A 21,820-nucleotide genomic window follows, 5' to 3' on the forward strand; every position below is an offset into this window, starting at 1 on the left:
CAGTTTCTGTGGGTCCAAAGACCAGGCATTTTGAAAGGCTGGAAAGGGAGTTCATGACTTATTCAAATGTTAAAAGAGGGATTTCCGGGCTTTGGGAAGATTGAGAACCACATGTCCAAAAAGTGTTTGGTGGAATTTTCAAAAATTCCCATTTAGAACAATAATTGACGTGACTACCAGATTTTATAAATCATCTTTCTTCTTTCTTCAGAACCATGCACTATATACAATAACTAAACTGATATTCCAACATGCCTGACTATTCCATTTGGCATAAGCATTTCAAATAAATGTGGCATAGCGAAAGACTTTGGTTGCTGAAGTTGCTCCAAATTAAAAACATTTCATTTGACTTGAAATGCCCTCTTTGTTAATGTTTCCAATTTGCTGAAATTTTTCAAAATTCTTGGATTCCATTTGCCCTTACTGAAATGTTTTTTTCCAATTTTTCAGAACTGCCAGCCAACCAACCAAATCCGTTCTTCACCCAGCTCCAATTCAATCGTGTCGGACTATTTCATCTGGCACATGCATTTCAAAAAAGCAATGTGACTCTCTGAAAGATTCCAGTTTGCAATTTAAGAAACCTTGATAATCATCCCAGCACTGCCAGATTTGACCTTGTACCAACTCCCACTTACTTTACCTGCCAACAAGAAGAGCAGCAGAGATGCACAGCAACGTAAACGGGTGTACTACAAGAGGAGACAAACACATAGGTTACTCAGACCAATGGCTCTTCCACAAGGGAACAGGGGGATTTTTTTGGTGTGAGCACTCACTGAGGACTAGCCCAACCATGTACTGTTCAGCAAAGAGACATCTATGTGCGAGTCTGAGCCTGAGCATTGTACTGTCAGGCCAAAAACCACTCGCTCCACAGAACTGAACTAAACAGCTAATATTCAGAGACAGGTACAGTAAACAAGCTGCGTACTGGGGGAGTTCAGGGATATGAGTTTTGTGTGGTCCCTCCCCATCATTTGTTCTGAACCAGTGCACAAAAAAGCATAATAAGAACCTGCCATTTTAGAAAGCAGAGTCTTTTTCTGAGGGAGGTAATGTATCTTGGAAATCCTTGAATGAATTTACTCCAAATTTGCACCATATGCTCTAGTCCTACACCTGAAATGTCACAGCAATTTTCAAGGCAAACTCCCTATGCGTGTTGATTTTAGAGAACTTTGAAAAATTGCCCATAAAGAGAAACTCTGATTCAGCCTTAGATAGGAGTTGCCCTATAACCAATGTTCAGAAGCCACAGATGTTCTGTTTTACTAAACAGCCAAAAACACAAGCTGATCAGAACTTTTTGGTGATTACCCTGAATGTCAAACACCCTCCCTTCTTCTCTATGGCATTCCCTAGGATCTCCTAGATTCCAAAATATAGTTCCTGTCTCTCTTGCTTTATGAAGGCCCCCTTCTCTTGCACATACATCAGTTTTTGATTAACAAGTTGCTGGGTCCCTCTCTTTCTGAAGGTGGCAGGATCTTGAGGATACTTGTATAGGCCCAGTGCTTTCCCCTCTTCAAAAGGTAGCAGGATGAGGTATAGCTGGGCTGGCAGGTGCAGTAGACAGGACAGTGATGGTATATCTATACTAGAGTTTTTACCTCAAATTAATTGATTACCAATTAACTAAAGCTAGTAAAAGTCTGTAAAAGCTAGCCTGAACTATTCTCAAACATCTGTCCCAGAATACTAACATGCTTTGACCTAAGCATCAGTCTAGGCATCATTACCTCTGGTTAATCACAAACATTTGGGAAGTGTCCAAACCACCCTTTACGCTTGCATTAAGTCCCTGGAGTAAATTAGCAGTAAAAAACTCGAGTGAAGCCAAGTCTTGAGACATACATTTTGGCTGTGGAGGATAGCATTGTGCAAGCATAAGTGTTTATCAAACATTGATCAGAAGTTCATTGGTCAAACAGAACTTTGAATTCTGGCGAGAAGCAGCACTGTATGTGCTAAATCATGTTTTGAAGGCTAGAGAGACAAAAATTGTCATCATGGAGGCCTCTCAGGTAACTTATCCTGGGGTTTGGAGTAGAGTCAGCCACTCTTCTACCTAAGAAAGGATCAACCAACTTCCACCTAAGAATCTTACTGCTGACCACGGTGTTTCTGACAGACACCTCTTCACAAAGTTTGCCAGAGTCCCGCTCAGTAACTCTGTCCTTCAGTGAAACATCTCCATGACTATTTATGTGGAAACTTTTTAGGTAAAACAAAGAGTCCAACCCCAAAAATATGTATTTAATAAATAGAATGAACAGAAAATAATAAAAATAGCTGCAAAAAAAGTAAACTAATACAACATTAAGGATGAAATTTCCATTACACACAATTTAAAGAATGCAGAATTACTGAGATGGCTAGTTAATTTATTTGTATGTTTGCTTTGAGAGCAGAAGGATGGCAGCAGCTGAAGCAAGGGGGAAGGAGTGACCCAAGAACCTCTGGATGCCAACTGGTAGTGGGCACTGGAGTATATAGGGATCCCTTAAGTTCACCAAAAGAATGTCATGTAAGGTCTCTAATGAGAGCCTGTGTCACTCTGGTCATCACAACTATTGCAAGGTATATGTATGGAAAATATGTGAGGAGTTACATATATACGGTAAAAAGTATGTTCCCGAGGACAGTAGCTAAAATTAGGTCACTCAAAGGTAGTGTGTCTTGCGACACACTCTTCCAGGCAGGAGGTGGGAGACACTCATCTCCAGGGTGAACCATTGTGTGTTTTATGACATACTGTAGGAGTCTATTAGCATTCGAAGTCAAATGCTTCTGAGTAGCTGGAGGAGACTTCAGAAGGAAATTATCAGAAAGAGATAAACAGTGGGGAGAAACCTATTTTGAGGTGAACATAAAAGGTCTGTGCTGGTATATTGGAGGGTGCACAATGACACCATGGCATTCCTTCAATGTGTGAGGATATTCTGGCAACAGGCTTAATCTGATGACAAAGAGTTTGAACCAAACTGGTTGAAAATGCTGGGGAAAGAACTTGGGGTACATTATCTTGTAGGAGTTAGGAGAATGCCTTGTTAGTTAGGTTTACTCTCTAGAAAGCATGTTTGACGACTTTTTTATGTAACCTCTAACACTGGTTTTTAATTGAATCTTTATTCTTTCTTAAATAAATTTCCTTTTGTTTTATAATTGAACTCAAGCACTGTGAGTAATACAGGAGCAGTGGGCTAAGGTAAAATTAGTAAACTCACATACACTGTTCCTTCGGAAACAGAGGAGCTAAGATTTCTGTGGGTATCCAGTGATCAGGGGCTGGATACCACATGGGAGCACTTTGAAGGGACTCAGGGGCTGGGGTGCACTTGTCAACCTGAAAGGCAAAGACAGGGCTGGTGTAGCCCAAGGGCGAGTGTTAGGGAGCTAACATCCAGCTAGTAAAGGCAAGACTCCCTCACGCTGGTGGCAGGTGATAACAAGGCGCCTCACAGTCTTGAGTGGCCCATGAAGTGTCACAGTGGTGTAGTTGGCAGGATCAGTACACTGTTCTCTAGCTAACCAAAAATCACACTCCAAGTACTTATAAATCAGATTCTGAGAGATTCAAAAGAAAAATTGGATGCAAATAAAGAGGAGGTTATGGGGTGTTATTTTCTGTTTGCTGATTTGGGGTAAAGGAGATAAAACAAAAGAAAATATAAGATGAGTAAGCAGGATAAACAGCAAAGAGATTAGACTGATCCACCAAAAGGGACTGAGCCCAAGGGTGGAACAGGCTTAGAAGACCAACATGACACAGTTCTTGGTGCCGTAGCCATGTGAAGCAAACTGGCTGAGATAGAGGTCCAGAAAACAGAGATAGTGGAGTGGACCAAAAGGCTGGAAATGGAAGCTAAAAATCAAAACCTGGAAGCAGAGAAGCAGAAACAGGCAGTGGACAGAGTAGCCCACCAGTGAGCATTGGAGCTAGAAGACAAAAGGTGTGAAGCCCAGGAAGCAGAAGCCCAAGGTGGGAAAAAAAAAACAAACAAGAAGAGGCAAGAAAGAGAGGAGAGGCTGTATGCCCTGAGCATACTGGAAAAACAAGGCCAGGTGGCCTCAGCCCCCGGGTGCTCATTCTCTCCAGAGATCCCACGGGTGGGACAAACTGTGCCCCCTAGCTACAGGGATATACTGGAGACTATTTAACCACCTTCAAACGGATCTGCAGTGTACCCTGATGACTTGAGATAAATGCTTTCCAAAATGACTGGCAAAGCTTTGCAAGTGTTTAATGATATGGATGTAAATGCAGCTATGAGGCATGGTATTATAAAAACAGTTTCAAATTACACCAGCATCATATTGCCTCAAATTCAGAAATCTCAAAAAGACTGATAAATTACATCACAGGGAATGTGAGCATAAGATGGTGGATTATTTGAGAAAATGGATAAAGAGTAAAGGGGCAGATTCCTTGGAAAACCTGTAGATCTGATTGCTCAGGGGCAGCTCTTTGAAGTTCGCTCCGAGGAAGTGCGAACCACTGTGTAGGAGAAGCCTCCAGCATCGGTGGAAGCAGTCACTGAAATAGCTGCTGTGGTACATACAAGTGAGACTATATAGTGAGCACAAGCCCCAAAAGGAAGGGCAAAAACCTGGAGTAAAAGGATGTTCCTGATTTGTCCCTGGGGTGAGAGTGAAGTCCACACCACCCCAGTAACTGCCTCCTTTTAGTAGCCCTAATTGTCAGACCCCGGTTCAAAAAGAGGGACCAAGAAAGTATCACTCATGTTGGTCCCTTGATCACATGAGAAGGGAATGCACTAAGTACACGGGGGTCCCAGTTCAGTCCCTGATCTGTTCCGGTTAATGCAGCTTCCCCTGTTCAGAGACTTCAGTGGTGGCAGAGAGAGTTCTGGTTAACTTTGTCAGGTCTGACCTCCTGGAAGTAGACAAAGAGTTCATTAAAAAGGCCAAAATAAATGGTAAAGTGTGCAAGGCTGATAAAATACTGGTGCTCAGATTTCCCTGGCCAGGAGAGATATGATTCAGGAGAGCGACATGCTTCCAGGAGAGGAAATAAAGCTACTACATGTTTTAGGACAGTTGAAAACCATGGTGCCTTTAGCCTGCATCAGATTGGAAAGGGAAGGTTTAAAGTGTACTTTGAAAGTAAAGAATTTTTAAGAATTTGATGTGTTCGTTGGGAATGATATGATATCACTTCCCAATGCTGTTAATATTGTGACCTGTACTAAAGGGGAATGCATCTCTGAAGCTACATCTACAATGCATGCTTCTTTCTGCAACATGTAGAGTACATACTCGGGTAGCCCCCTTAGCACGGGTTTACGTAACAGCGTAGATGGAGAGGCATGGCTTAGGAAAGAAGAATACAGACACACCTGAAGGAGATGGGTATGTATCAGCTGTGTCCCAGCTAAGGACTCTGGCAGTGGGGAAAGGCTCCAGCAGAGAGGAAGCAGCCAGGAAAGGCTCTGGCAGGGCTCTCCCTGCCAGTTCCTTTCCTCACCACAATGAAAGGCTCCAGCAGCAGGAAGCTGCTGAAGCCTTTCCCCCCACCACAGCCTTTCACTGACATGTGTAGCTACACACTGCGATGTGGACACAACCTGTTTTTCACTGTGGCTTGTAGCTACATGTACCATCCATGACGCTGAAGATGTGTAGATGTAGCCTGAGTTACCAGGAGTAAACTCTGAGGAGGTCAAGGCAAGTGAGGGGAAGGGGAAACCTCTGTCCCCTTAGCAGCAGAGAATAGCAAAGGCAGGGGAGGGAGAGTCTTCCCCCTACTTGTGACAGCTCTCCTTGCAAGCCAAATGGATTTTACTGCAGAGCAGGATGCCAACCGCCCCTCTACCCCCAGAAAGCATGAAAGTCACAGTCCTCAGTAATGCCCCAGAGAAACAGGAGGATGTTCTTTATAGAAGAGGGAAGGATGTACAGAGAAGCTCTGGTGCACTGTAGTGCTAGGGAGCCATATAAACTATTGATTGTGCCCACTAAGCATTGTGCATTAATGTTACGAGCTCACAGTTGCCCTTTTGCAGGTCACTTGGGATCAGAGAGGACTTCTGAAAAATTCAACAAAAATTTCTTTTGGCCTATTATTCAAAATGAAGTAAAGGTATACTGCAGGACTTATGACTTATGTCACGCAAGGCTCCCTTGCCCCAGTACCAGTAATCAAGGAAGTATTTTTCAGGATGGCCACAGCCATAGGTGCTGGAACTAGTGGTGCTGGGGATGCTGCAAAACCCCCTGGCTTGAAATAGTTTCCATTATATACAGGGTTTACAGTTTGGTTCAATGGCTCTCAGCACCGCCTCTATACAAATTGTTCCAGCACCTCTGGCCACAGATATCATTAGGTTATGCTCTGCCCAACCCAGAGGGGGGAAAAAATTATATTGGTTGCAGCCGACTTTGCCACCAGGTACCCAGAGGCAGTTGTTCTTGTCTAATGTGGAAGCTAAAACAGTGGCTACAACTGTTTGCTATATTCAGCTGATTAGGTTTTCCAAAGGAGATCCTGCCAGATCACGGATCAAATTTCACATCCCAGGTAGTTAGTGAGTTATGGAAGATGTGTGTGGTAAAGCAATGGAAAACAGCCACATAACATCCTCAAACTAATTATTTAGTGGAGAGGTTCAATGGGACCCTAAAATGTATTCTGGAAATATGTACAAAAAAAGAGGGCAAGCCGCTGGGATGTAATGTTACCTTTTCTATTATTTGCTTACTCCGAGGTACCCCACTTATCCACATGGTTTGTCTTATTTGATTTCCTGTATGGGAGAAAGGTCAGAGGTCCCCCGGATCGCATCAGAGACCCCTGGGAGGATGGCACTCTAGCAAAGGGGGAACCAGAGGCTGAATATGTGCAAAAGTTTAGGGAAGATTTAGAGACTATGATGGAAATTGTTCAGCAAAACCTCATTAAAAATTAAGCAGCTCAGAAAATATATCATGATCTCAATGCCTGTGTTCATTCATTTGATGTGGGTGATTTGGTAAGGTGTTACCCCTTGTAAAAAAGTATAAAATGCAGAATTCATGGAAGGGGCCTTTGGAGGTTGTGGCAAAGTTTAACAATCTTACCTACAATATACAAAGGCCCTACAGCAAGCCTGCACCACAGGACCATTTTCATAAACATGTTAAAAGTGGATCACAAATGGAGAAGCTACTGTAAACATGATATGCTGTACAGAGAATTCTCAACCTGTACTTCTCATTGATTTGATGGCTGAATGCCCTAACAATTCCTCACTAGAGAGCACTGAGGAATGTGAAGAGTTAACCCGATCTGAAAAGGCAGAGGTTATGAGTGTTGCAAATTTCTCTCAGTGATGGCACTGATTTAATTTCTAATCTGTCAAAAGTGGAAGTAAAGAATAGAGACTGCATTCACAAGCCACAAAATATATGCAGTTCACAGCTGCTCCATTTCTCTGCAGATCTGAGTTATCTTTGTTTAGCCTTTTCATAAGATTTTAAGATTTCTTCTCAGTTTGTTTATTTATCTATTTATTTAACAAACAGGCAACAATATTTTCCATTCAATTCTGTTAAATTACTGACTACTCAGTGGTTACATCTATACAAAAAATTTCTTTCTACAGCAATCCATCATTAACAGCATTGAGCAACCCTGCTAACAGGCTGAATATTTCCCTGAACTTTCCAAGCCCAAAAGTTTAGGGTAACATCACAGGGCAAAGGAATGTACTCCTGAAATGATTTGTGAGCTAGTTGATTTTAATTATTACATCCGTCTAAAAGGATGGATGTTTTATCATATACAGATACCTTGGGAATGCCCATTGCAATCAATATAATAAATAATGTTCTTGTATTTTGACTTATTCATTTGAATGAAATACGACAATAAGTTTTACAAGAGACACTCGCTATCAGTTAAGAGCATGTCTTTCATTGTAACAACTTACCTTTTTGTGCAACACATATCCATAGTAGCAGTAGAACAGTATAGCTCTGCAGTATCAGTGTCTCAGAAACAGACCAGACACATTTACATTGATAGCTGGTGTCTTCTGTTGCTGTAAGCTACGTTCACTCACCAATGCCTCCTGGAACGGTCCTTGTAAAAGTTTTATTCCCTGACTTCTGTAATCACTTCCCCTAATCCTCTTGCAACTCTCAATAGTCTCTTTCTATCTGCACGGACACATTATGCGAACTTTAAAAATATTAGCTAGGTATTTTTTTTCAGATATAAAGCCTTTCAAAATAAACCTGAAAATATCTGTCATCAAGGAAGTGATGTAGAAATTTCAATTAGCCTATGAAGAAAAACTGAGCCAAGTTTAATGCAAAATTACTATTTAGACTATGTAACAAAGGGGGTTTAGTCCTGCTTTCAGTACAAATACCAACACCATCTTAACTATGGACCCATGACAAGCACCTCCATAATAACGAAAGCATCCACAGTTACATAGCTAGAACACTTATTCTAAGCCAGACACCATCAAATTAGGCCTGAATAAAGACTGGGAGTGGATGGGTCACTCCAAAAACTAATTTTCCCTCTGCTGATACTCACACCTTCTTGTCAACTGTTGGAAAAGGGCCACCTTGATTGCATTGGCCTCATTAGCACTACAAAAGTAGTTTTCCGTCCCTTGGTATTCACCTCTTCTTGTCAACTGTTGAGAATAGGCCACTTCCACCTTAATTGAATTGGCTCATTAGCACTGACCCCCCACTTGGTAAGGCAACTCCCATCTTTTCATGTGCTAGAATATATATTCTGCTTACTGTCTTTTTCACTCTATGCATCTGATGAAGTGGGTTTTAGCCCACAAAAGCTTATGCCCAAATACATTTCTTAGTCTCTAAGGTGCCACAAGGACTCCTTGTTGTTTTTACTTATTCCAGTGTCCGCTGAAGTGAAAAGAAGTCTTTCCATCAATGAACATTAGATTGGGCACATATAAACCTACATGCTTCAGGGCATAAATCCAACTATTGGGGGTTAGAAAGAAATTTCCTCTGTGGGCAAATTATTCTGTAATTGCCTGCCCTTTATGGGATTTCTTAAAACTTTCCCCTGAAGTTCTGAGCACTGCCAGGAACAGTATGTTACGCTAGCTGGACTATTGGTCAGATCATGCATGACAACTCCTGACCTCCTTTTGGAAACCACATTGTTGTTTCTGCTCACCGATTCAATGACTGAAACATTTCAGAAGGAGGTTAATGAGTAACAAATAGCAAAAACTAACAAAACACATATCAAGTGAATTTCATAACCATTTGTGTTACAATTTGTAAAGCTTGCAGGATTTTAAGATGTTTTCACAAATAGACACTTTCTGAATATTTGCTAACAAAAATGTAACAATACACATTCAACAGCGAACATGAACTCCAATTTTATTTGAGAAAGTATTAATCAGCTTTCAAAAATATTTGCCTAGCTCTAAGTATTTCTTAAGTATGACTATTTCACAAAGAGCAATTAAGAGCCAGTTTTTAAAGGTATTTAGGCATCAAACTGCTTTTGGTTTCAGAGGGACTTAGGTTCACAGAGATTCAGATAAATTCCTACTTGGATACTCCAAAGCACATAGGTACTTAAGTTCCATTGAAACCAAAAAGAACAAGGCACCTAAATACATTTGCAATCTGGCCCTAAGCCTTGACTGTTAGGGTAAAATCCAGGCTCCACTAAAATCAGTTGAAAAACTCTCATTAACCTCCTTGGGTGCCGAATTTTACTCTATTTTCATGTCCTTCCCCACTCTATCAACCTTCTTCTCCTCTCTCCCACTATTTGTAAAAAATGTATAGTACCAGTGGCCATGGGAAAACTCAGTCTGAAAGGGGAAGGTGAGCCTCCAGCCTGGACTGAACCCAGGCTCCTGCTAGTGTATAGGGTAGTATCCATTTGAATACTTTGTGAGCTCTCTAGTGGTGCTTAACTGTGTTATCTTTTAGAAGCTATCAAAATTCAGTCAGAACATCAGTATCTTTGTCGGTAGGCCCTGTATGCTTTTAATATTTTTCGTAAACATGGCTATTTGGGATCCCGCTGTGCTTGCGTGGTTTCTTCATGCTGTTTTTGGTTGTGTAAAGGATGAAAGTCCCAACCTATGATCTCAGTATCAAATTGCAGCGTAGCCTGTTTTAAAAACCTGTTCAAGTAACTGACAAAAAATTAGTTGCTCAACAGGGGGTGACCTCCTAATGAAGGTACAAGATGATTGCACTCTTCATGTCTGGAGATACTTCAGGATGGTCTTAAGACAGGAGATTGCCTAATAAGTACAGGTTTCACTATATATAGTTAGAGCCAATTTAATATTTTAATCATTTTTAGTGCACAGCACAGAAAATCTAGGATGCATGAATGACACTAAAGCTGAGCAATATTATTTCAGTGCTCCACAAAGTAAACTAAGGACTTTTGAAGGCTAATGTACTGTTGCACTTGGCTCTGGATATTGCTCTCAACAAATGCTTTTGGAGACTGAGTATTAATCTCCTCCACCACCTCACCTTAAATATCAAGGTAGAGAGAGAGAGAATTTATTTGAGCTTTATGAAGAATACAGTCCAAATTATTGTAAGTGCTTCTTTTGCATTACACTGAATTTCTCTCCACTTAGTTGGCATGATCCAAAACTCATTAAAATCAACAGGAAATCTGCCATTGACTTCAACAGGCATTAGATCGGGACAGTGGGATCTATCACTGTATTCACCCTAGCTGAGATCAGTCTTGTTCAGATACCATAATACTTAGATTTAAAACCTGTCCTAGCTCCTAAGCACCTTACTGACCTGGAGCCCATACAGCTGGATGGGAGTCAGTTGGCTCACTTGCTCAAGGAAACGTGGGAGGGGAATTACCGGAAGAAATTGATCTTTTTGAACAACTAAGACTGCTTTTTAAATTAAAATTTGCATACATTTGTGATGCAATATTGACAGAGTGTGGGGCCCAGCAGTGAAGGGATTATAAACAAGAGGTCAGCTTTTAAAAGACACTGGTAAGGACAGAGTCCAGGACACAGCACTACACTACACCAGCACTTTAAAATTGCGGGCCAAGCTTTTGAGGCACAGAGATGACCCAACTTGGATATATTGCCATTCTGGTATTATGGGCGTGCTCCATTGCATTAGGTAAGATGTTAAGATACGAACAAAATATAGACTCATAAAAAGACCACGTAAAGTTACAGAGATAACTAGAAGGAAAAGATTTTTAGCACATACCACCACCTAGGCCTATTGGGGTAGGAAAAGCGGATGGTGACTTGGTAGTACGACTGCGGGGCAAGGTAAAGCAGTGACGCTGCTTCAAGGGCAGAGCCCGTTTTGAAGATGCTAACGGAGTAACTGTCACTTTGTCTGTGTAACAGCTATACAGAAAATTCTTCCTCTCCAAATTTAGCTGTTAGCTAGTTTATACCAGCTGAATATGCCAGAAATGCACTATTCTTTGCATCATTGCTGTCCCTTTTCCATAATATTTCACAGAGATTAAGCATCACTAAGTTATTGGTGATATAGTCTTGACATGCTCATCTCACCCACTTCCACCAACCACAGGTTGAGTTCTAGTCTTCAGAGCTGGGTGAAATCATTCAACCAAAACTGCTTTCAGTGAAAAATGCAGATTCAGCAACTCTGCAACATTTCACAAATTTGTGTTGATTTTGCCAAATTGTTTCAGTAAAAAAAAAAATAAAAAACCTTTAAAAAGTCTCAAAAAAATTAAATAATTTTTTGGGACTTTTTTTGGGTTACAATTTTTGATTCTAAAAAAAAAAGACCTTGTTTCAAAATACTTACATTTTATTTTAAAAATTAAAGAAGTGTTCCACTATGCTCAGAATTGAAATGAAACATTTTGTTCAACCCAAAACAATTTTGGGGGTATTTTTATTGGCTGCAAATTTTTTTTTTTTTTTTTGGGGGGGGGGACATTTTTAGCTCAATCCAACACATTTTTTGTCACCAAGATGAAAAATCCATTCTTTGCCTTAGCTCTAGCGTTCATACAGCAACTTCTCCGCTACCACAACCGTGTGTGCTTGTCTATATGTTCCAGGCTGCCTAACCATATTTGCATTAGTGCATTTTGGGGAAATCGTGGCAGCAAGCAAGATTCATTAGCAATGGTGAGAGCTCAATTTAAAGAAAGTCATGTTATATAAATTGCTTTGCCTATTTGTGTGTCTTAATTAACTTTCACTAGTAATTCCACTGCTAGTTACCCATGGCAGTGTTTTCATTTTAAACCTTTACTAGGAGAGTTTTCATTTTGTTTCACCCAGAAGATGTTCCTCAGCTTTTCCAAATGGCTCCAACCAAGTTTAACTCCTTTTTCATTCTCTTTAAATGTATTATGCTGTGCTAGAAAATATCAGCAGAATATTCAACCAGAGATTTCAGAGTACATACAGAATGTCTGAGTTTATGCATTTGCTTTGCTTTCAGCTGTTTCATGTGGTAACATAGAAAATGGGAGGGTAAAACCAGGTTTCTTCTTCCACAGAAGAAAAAGAACATTTGAATGTAATGCCGGGTATATAGCAGAAAATGACAACAACAGAATTGAGTGTACTTCTTCAGGATGGTCTCCTGTACCCAGATGCATTCGTAAGTGAGCTTTAAATAAGGTTAACTTCTTCTATATTGTCCTTCAAAGAGAGATACATTGCAGTTTTTATAGTACTCGAGATGTACTGAAATACAGCCCAGGTACAATGGGTAAGTATCCTGCTGATTTACTTTCATTATATACACCAGTCTTGGAACAGAACAGTCACAAAGGGCACTCACCTCAGTCAACCCCCTTTTTCAGAATTCTCAGCAAAACACCAATGCCAAGTTCCCAGGAAGCAACTCTGCAACACGGATCAGCTGTAATTACAGAGATGAAGGTAGAGGGCAAACTCTCTTACTGTTTTCCACAGCTCCCCCACCAAATGAGCTGCATCACAAAAACGAAGAACAATATATGTAAAAAGTAAAAGTTTTGTTATCTGGCATGTTGGGAGAATGGGGGGCGCAAGTTAATCAAAAATTCCAGTTAACTATGAGCTATAGTTACCCATGGAATACCAAATTTTCAAAGAGTTAGAATACAATAAAATGGATAAAGTATAGTCGTAGTAGTACAGCACTGCAGAGAGCTTGGCTTCTTGAAGCACTTAGGTGTATACATTTAGGTGTAACGTTTTCTATACAGTAGGTTATCTTACGACACTATATATAACTATGGGCAGCGCATGGCCTACACTCAGATCACTAAAAAGACACTTAATACTAAAACTATACTGAACATAATTTAATTTTTGATGATTCAGAAGGCACTTCAAGATCTTGCAGGGCCTCAGGGTCATCATTAACATCAATTATAATTGTAGATGTAGAGAAGATTGGGCTGAATCTGTAATGGCCCTATGATACACCCTGGAAGCTGCTTTTTGAATAACTGGCTGGTAACGGGGGACAGCAGCCAATGGGAGCTTCGGGGAAGGTACCCGCAGGCGAGGGCAGTGCACGGAGTCCTCTGCACCCCACTCCCCCAAGGCCTGCGGGGATGTGGTGCCCGCCCCTTCTGGGAGCGGTGCGGGGCCAGGGCAGGCAGGGAGCCCCTGCCTGCCCTGGCCCCAGTGCACGCTGGTGCCACCCCAGAGCCACTCAAGGTAAGCAGCACCGGGCCAGAGCCCGCACCCAGAACCCTTCCTGGACCCCAACCCCCTGCCCTGAGGCCCCCACCCGCACTCCTCCCTGCACCCCTGCCCTGAGCCACCTTGTACATCTTGCACCCCTTCTCTACCTCAACCCTTTGCCCTGAGCCTCTTCCTGCACACCACACCCTCTCCGACACCCCATGCTCCCTCCCGCACCCCATCCCCCTGCCCTACATTCTTGGCCCTGCATGCAATTTCCTCACCCAGATGTGGCCCTCGGGCCAAAAAGTTTGCCGGCCCCGGCTTACAGCCTTGTCAGCAAATGGTGGATTCCACATCCATATGGAAGCATTCTCTGATACAGCAATTTCGTAACAATTTCATAGCGTCAACCAGAAACCAGAAAAATTAGGACTGCACAAAAATTAGCCAAAAACATGTACAAAATTAGACAAAATAGTGCTATTATAAAAATAAAACTAATGTAGCACCTATATTTTGGTGAGTAGGTTGGCAGCAAGATACTGTAGAAGGGATTAAACAAAACAAAATATGGAATGAAATTTTTCAAAGCCAGTGAGGGGATTTAGCTACATCATTCCCATTAATTTATGGGACGTTTCTATGGCTAAAATCCTGTCTAGATTTGAAAAATCTTAACCATAGATTTTAAATGAAAAAACAACATACTTCAGAGCACTATTGTCATTGTATTTGCCTTTAAGTACTACAGGTAATGTGCAGCATTACCTCGTCTAGCATTATTGAACAGACTCAGTCCTAATCTTTCAAAAAACTTGAGTAAATCAAGCAACTATTTTAGAGAAGAGAGCTCCTTCTCTGCACTTTATCAGTATTATTGTTTATTATTTGTATTATAATAGCCCCACTCAGGTTCAGAGCTGTGTTATGCTAGGCACTGTACAAACATATAGAAAGATAGTCTCCAGGAGCATTGCATAAACTCTAATAATTTAATGTACTTGGTAGTTACATTTGGATGCTCTTCCTGTTTTAAAAGGGAATTTGCTCATTAATGAGAATTTTCAATTTGCCTTCACTTAGTCAAGCCAAAGTTACAAAACACAGATAATGTCCAGTTTACGCTGTATATTGCAACCATGTTCATACTCAGTTTAGAGAACGACCATGTTTTAATCAAGGACCCTGAGAATAGGTGTATTTTAAGAGTCAACAGAATTTTTGTCTGTTCATGTTTCCAGTACTTTCATATGAGCTATAATTAACTTTGAGTTTCTGTCAGTGACTTAATTAGATCTAGAGAATCTGGGGTTATGTTTTCAGAAACACCTATGTGAGTTAAAGCCTAAGTCCCAATTACAAAGTGACTTAGGCACCTCGGCTCCTAACTACCACTGAAAGCCAATGGGACTCTGAGTCCTGAGTGCATAAGTCACTGTAGAAAGTCCAGGTGCTTTAAAAACAATTTTACCCTGTTCAAAAAATGCTTAAAGTTTTCAACAAAAAAAATTCATCGACATTTCAAAAATTTTCAAATAAACTTGTCATAAAAATCACAAGGTTTTTCACAAAATATTTTATGCTTTTTGAGAAAACAAATGTCAAAAAATTTATTTTTCTAAATTGACTAGCTCTACTAATAATGCATTGCTAACTATTATGGTAGTACAATATGTTGTATACAGTACACCATGAATTCCTGTATATTATCTGCAATAGTTCTCGGGGTGACACCACAAGCAACATGGACATCTCACAGGTGTGTGAGTCTAGGGACAACAAGTAGGATTATATGGTGGATGAGGAAGAGGAAGAGGAGGAGAATGAGAGACAGGTGAGCAGTGGATCAATTCTCCCTGAGATCCAGGAAATATTTTTAACCCTGGAGCTCTGTGGGTCACAGGACAGCATGGTGGTCCACTGTGATGCCAGGGAAGGCACCTCTGATGGGTATACATTTAAAAGGAAAGTCCAGTTAAACTTTAGTGGGCACACACGCTCAGTGGTATTGCATGTTTACTGTGAAGAAAAAGCGAGGTTCTGCGGTTCTTTGCTTACAAGAGGCAGCTCCAGCTATACAGAGGGTGGCCCCTGGAAAAGACTGTTTATGTGGACTGGGATAGCCTGGGAATCCTCCATGGATATCTCTAGGAAACTTTCATGGAGGTACTCTGCAATCCTTTGCAGAAGATTTCTGGGCAGGGCAGTCTTATTTCTTCCACCATGGTAGGACACTTTCCCATGCAACTCCTGAATTAATGCTGGCATCATTGCAGTACACAGCATAAGGACAGACACTTGCAGCATCTCCTTCCTTTCCACCTCTGTTACCTGCAGGAGACTGATATCACATAGGGTTGCCTAGGGGAAACAGGGGAAGTTCTCATTAAAAATCCTCTTACATGGGGAAAAAAAAAAAGGGGGGGGGGCATGTAGACCCACCTTTCACACACACATTCTGGATCGCCAAACCACGTGGCCACAAATGTGCCTTTAAACTACTTGCCGACCTATGCCAAGCACCGTAAAGTGGCTGATAGGGGGCTGGGGCTCCACGTGAGAGAGTCCACAATTTCGGAGTGAAAAACATTCCCCCACTCTCCCCTCCCCGTTTGTAAACAGCTTCCCATGGTGCTATGGGGAAGGGCCATTGTTCGATTAGCTACTTCTGCTCCTCACATGAGCCTGCCATAACTTCATTAAAAGTGCAGTCACCCATGACTCGCAGGTGAGGGGCGGGGGGGAAGGGGGCGCTACTCACTGGAGCAGCAAACAGCACAGTGAACGGTTATGGATTCTGATTATGTTATGGCTTGCACCCAGTGTAATAAGGGTTTTCTTTTCAAGAAAACGGCCTCGCTAGGGAAACATTTTATTCATGTACAATGGCTCCTTTATTTTTTCCCCTTTCTGAAAGCTGGAGATGTGTCCTTCGGTGGGTCATCAACACCTGAAAGCAGACTTTCAGTGATTAGAATGGAGGAGAAAGAGAACGTGGAAGGACATGTTTACCGAGATAACGAACGCCTCTAGGACAACTGACGCAGAGCTGAGAGTATGGAGGATTTCAGTGTCCAAAAAGTTAGAAAATGGACATGGAAAGCAGGAAAGCTTACAATGAGCAAGAGCGTGTGGTGCAGGATGAGATGCTTTGGATTATGAGGGACCAAGCAGACATGTTGAGGCATCTGGTTGAACTGCAGGAACAGAAGCAGGAGGGTTGAGTCCCTCTGCAGACCCTGGTGGACAGCCAGCCAGCATCACCTGGGCCAGAATCACCCTCCCGCAAGCATTCCATGAGGCATGGGCAAAAAGTCCATTATCCCTTTCGCTTAACTCAGGGGGAGAGGGTACAAGGAACAGAAGGCGCATATTCACCCACCTTTGATAGTCTGGAATGAGGTGTTATGTTACACAGCTGAAAATGTTTTTCACTTTCCAACCCCTTTTCCCCAAGGTTACCTTTTCTTTGTGCTCTCCTTCTTTACTTATGTTTGTTAAATAAAGTAAATGAATTTGAGAAATAAATGTTCTTTATTGAGTGGAAGCAGCGAGCTTGGGCGGGGGGTTGGCTTTACAGGGACAGTGATACAAGCCAGGTGAAGGTTTGGGAAAGCACAATGCAGACAAGCAGTTCACATTACTGTGACTCATTACTAAAAAGGCTTTTCAAAGCCTCGCTGTACTCTTCTTGGTGCCATGGTGTCTGACTGCTCAAAAATGGCTTCCACGTGACCTGTCTTAACTGCCCATCCCTGCAGAAAATTTCCCCCTATTTTTCCACAAATATTATGGAGCACACAGCAGGCAGCTATAACCATGGAGATGTTCTCTTCCCTATGGTTCAACCTTGTTAGTAGATTTCTCCGGTGCCCTTTTAAACAACCAAAGGCACATTCAACCACCATTCTGCACTTGCTGAGCCTATAGTTGAATGGTCCCTTACTGCTGTCCAGACGTCCAGTCTATGGCTTCATGAGCCCTGGGGTAGGCTGGATCCCCCAGGATATCTATAGGAATCTCAACATCGTCAATGTTAATTTTGTGGTCTGGAAAGAAAGTCCCAGAGTGCAGCTTTTTGAACAGACCTGAGTTCAAGGAAGCGTGCGTCATGAGCTTTTCCCGACCATCCTAGTTGATATCAGTGAAACTCCCCATGATCCACCAGCACTTGCAACACCATTGAAAAGTATCCCTTTCGGTTTATGTACCCTTTGGAAAGGTGGTCTGGTGCCAAGATGGGGATATGCGTACGATCTATCACCCTACCACAATTAGGGAACCCCATCGCGGCAAAACTATCCCCTATGTTCTGCACATTTCCCAGCCTCACTACCCTTCATAACAGAAGTTGATTAATGGCCCTGCACATTTGGAGCACAGCAGCTCCATTGGTTGATTTACCTACTCCAAACTGATTCCCTGCTGACCGGTAACTGTCTAGCATTGGAAGCTTCCAAATAGCGATTGCCACTCACTTCTCCACAGTCAGAGCAGCTCTTATTTTTGTGTTGCTGAACTGCAAGGCAGGGGAGAGCTCTGCACATAGTTCCTGGAAGTTGGTCTTCCACATTCAAAAGTTCTGCAGCCGCTGCTCATCATCCCATACCTGCCAAATGATCCGGTCCGACCAGTCAGTACTTGTTTCACAGGACCAGTAACAGCAGTCAACATAGTGCAGCTGCTCTGACTGCCAGCAGCAACTGTGAATTGTTTTTTTTAATGGCTTGCAGCCGGGCTGCTTGCAGAACATTGCTATGTTCCGTGCGGCGGACCCTACCTTGGCTCTGGAAATACTGCAGGAGAAGGCGCAAGGTGTTTGAGATGCTCACAGCAAGAATGCACAGGTGAGCGGGCTCCACGCTTCTGGGGTTATGGCATGCGTGTGGCAGTTTTAAGGCACAAAAACGAGGAAGTACAGTGCATCATGGGATAATGACGTAATGAATCATAGAATCATAGAATATCAGGGTTGGAAGGGACCTCAGGAGGTCATCTAGTCCAACCCCCTGCTCAAAACCAGGACCAATCCCCAATTAAATCATCCCAGCCGGGGCTTTGTCAAGCCTGACCTTAAAAACTTCTAAGGAAGGAGATTCCACCACCTCCCTAGGCAACGCATTCCAGTGTTTCACCACCCTCCTAGTGAAAAAGTTTTTCCTAATATCCAACCTAAACCTCCCCCACTGCAACTTGAGACCATTACTCCTTGTCCTGTCCTCTTCTACCACTGAGAATAGTCTAGAACCATCCTCTCTGGAACCACCTCTCAGGTAGTTGAAAGTAGCTATCAAATCCCCCCTCATTCTTCTCTTCTGCAGACTAAACAATCCCAGTTCCCTCAGCCTCTCCTCATAAGTCATGTGTTCCAGACCCCTAATCATTTTTGTTGCCCTTCGCTGGACTCTTTCCAATTTATCCACATCCTTCTTGTAGCGTGGGGCCCAAAACTGGACACAGTACTCCAGATGAGGCCTCACCAATGTCGAATAGAGGGGGACGATCACGTCCCTCGATCTACTCGCTATGCCCCTACTTATACATCCCAAAATGCCATTGGCCTTCTTGGCAACAAGGGCACACTGCTGACTCATATCCAGCTTTTCGTCCACTGTCACCCCTAGGTCCTTTTCCGCAGAACTGCTGCCTAGCCATTCGGTCCCTAGTCTGTAGCTGTGCATTGGGTTCTTCCGTCCTAAGTGCAGGACCCTGCGCTTATCCTTATTGAACCTCATCAGATTTCTTTTGGCCCAATCCTCCAATTTGTCTAGGTCCCTCTGTATCCTATCCCTGCCCTCCAGCGTATCTACCACTCCTCCCAGTTTAGTATCATCTGCAAATTTGCTGAGAGTGCAATCCACACCATCCTCCAGATCATTTATGAAGATATTGAACAAAACCGGCCCCAGGACCGACCCCTGGGGCACTCCACTTGACACCGGCTGCCAACTAGACATGGAGCCATTGATCACTACCCGTTGAGCCCGACAATCTAGCCAACTTTCTACCCACCTTATAATGCATTCATCCAGCCCGTACTTCTTTAACTTGCTGACAAGAATACTGTGGGAGACCGTGTGAAAAGCTTTGCTAAAGTCAAGAAACAATACATCCACTGCTTTCCCTTCATCCACAGAACCAGTAATCTCATCATAGAAGGCGATTAGATTAGTCAGGCATGACCTTCCCTTGGTGAATCCATGCTGACTGTTCCTGATCACTTTCCTCTCATGTAAGTGCTTCAGGATTGATTCTTTGAAGACCTGCTCCATGATTTTTCCGGGGACTGAAGTGAGGCTGACTGGCCTGTAGCTCCCAGGATCCTCCTTCTTCCCTTTTTTAAAGATTGGCACTACATTAGCCTTTTTCCAGTCATCCGGGACTTCCCCCGTTCGCCACGAGTTTTCAAAGATAATGGCCAATGGCTCTGCAATCACAGCCGCCAGTTCCTTTAGCACTCTCGGATGCAACTCGTCTGGCCCCATGGACTTGTGCACGTCCAGCTTTTCTAAATAGTCCCTAACCACCTCTTTCTCCACAGAGGGCTGGCCATCTATTCCCCATGTTGTGATGCCCAGCGCAGCAGTCTGGGAGCTGACCTTGTTAGTGAAGACAGAGGCAAAAAAAGCATTGAGTACATTAGCTTTTTCCACATCCTCTGTCACTAGGTTGCCTCCCTCATTCATTAAGGGGCCCACACTTTCCTTGGCATTCTTCTTGATGCCAACATACCTGAAGAAACCTTTCTTGTTACTCTTAACATCTCTCGCTAGCTGCAGCTCCAGGTGCTATTTGGCCCTCCTGATTTCATTCCTACATGCCTGAGCAATATTTTTATACTCTTCCCTGGTCATATGTCCAACCTTCCACTTCTTGTAAGCTTTTTTAGGTTTAAGATCCGCTAGGATTTCACCGTTAAGCCAAGCTGGTCGCCTGCCATATTTACTATTCTTTCGACACATCGGGATGGTTTGTCCCTGCAACCTCAATAGGGATTCCTTGAAATACAGCCAGCTCTCCTGGACTCCTTTCCCCTTCATGTTAGTCCCCCAGGGGATCCTACCCATCTGTTCCCTGAGGGAGTCGAAGTCTGCTTTCCTGAAGTCCAGGGTCTGTATCCTGCTGTTTACCTTTCTTCCCTTTGTCAGGATCCTGAACTCAACCAACTCATGGTCACTGCCTCCCAGATTCCCATCCACTTTTGCTTCCCCTACTAATTCTTCCCGGTTTGTGAGCAGCAGGTCAAGAAAAGCTCCCCCCCTCGTTGACTCCTCTAGCACTTGCACCAGGAAATTGTCCCCTACGCTTTCCAAAAACTTCCTGGATTGTCTATGCACTGCTGTATTGCTCTCCCAGCAGATATCAGGAAAATTAAAGCCACCCATGAGAACCAGGGCGTGCGATCTAGTAGCTTCCGCGAGCTGCCGGAAGAAAGCCTCATCCACCTCATCCCCTGGTCCGGTGGTCTATAGCAGACTCCCACCACTACATCACTCTTGTTGCTCACACTTCTAAACTTAATCCAGAGACACTCAGGTTTTTCTGCAGTTTCGTACCGGAGCTCTGAGCAGTCATACTGCTCCCTTACATACAGTGCTACTCCCCCACCTTTTCTGCCCTGCCTGTCCTTCCTGAACAGTTTATAACCATCCATGACAGTACTCCAGTCATGTGAGTTATCCCACCAAGTCTCTGTTATTCCAATCACATCATAATCCCTTGACATCACCAGGACCTCCAGTTCTCCCTGCTTGTTTCCAAGGCTTTGTGCATTCGTATATAAAAAGCACTTGAGATAACCTGATGATCGCCCCTCACTCTCAGTATGAGGCAGGAGCCCTCCCCTCACCGACATTCCTGCCTGTGCTTCCTCCCGGTATCCCGCTTTCCCACTTACCTCAGGGCTTTGGTATCCTTCTCCCGGTGAACCTAGTTTAAAGCCCTCCTCACTAGGTTAGCCAGCCTGCTCGCAAAGATGCTCTTCCCTCTCTTCGTAAGGTGGAGCCCGTCTCTGCCTAGCACTCCTCCTTCATGGAACACCATCCCATGGTCAAAGAATATAAAGCCTTCTCTCCGACACCACCTGCGTAGCCATTCGTTGACTTCCACGATTCGATGGTCCCTACCCAGGCCTTTTCCTTCCACGGGGAGGATGGATGAGAACACCACTTGTG

General features: G+C 43.1%; 1 protein-coding gene across 1 annotated transcript in view; it reads right to left on the bottom strand.

Moving 5' to 3' along the window:
* Nucleotides 1–21,820, bottom strand: part of LOC144269569 (complement factor H-like) — a 141,766-nt gene that overhangs the window by 17,368 nt on the left and 102,578 nt on the right. Inside the window, exon 14 of the mRNA XM_077825351.1 lies at nucleotides 647–695. Within this exon, the coding sequence (XP_077681477.1) occupies nucleotides 647–695 (49 nt within the window). The remainder of the gene's footprint in view (nucleotides 1–646; nucleotides 696–21,820) is intronic.

This window comes from Eretmochelys imbricata, chromosome 8 (genome assembly GCF_965152235.1).
Source record: "Eretmochelys imbricata isolate rEreImb1 chromosome 8, rEreImb1.hap1, whole genome shotgun sequence".
Lineage (NCBI taxonomy): Eukaryota > Metazoa > Chordata > Testudines > Cheloniidae > Eretmochelys > Eretmochelys imbricata.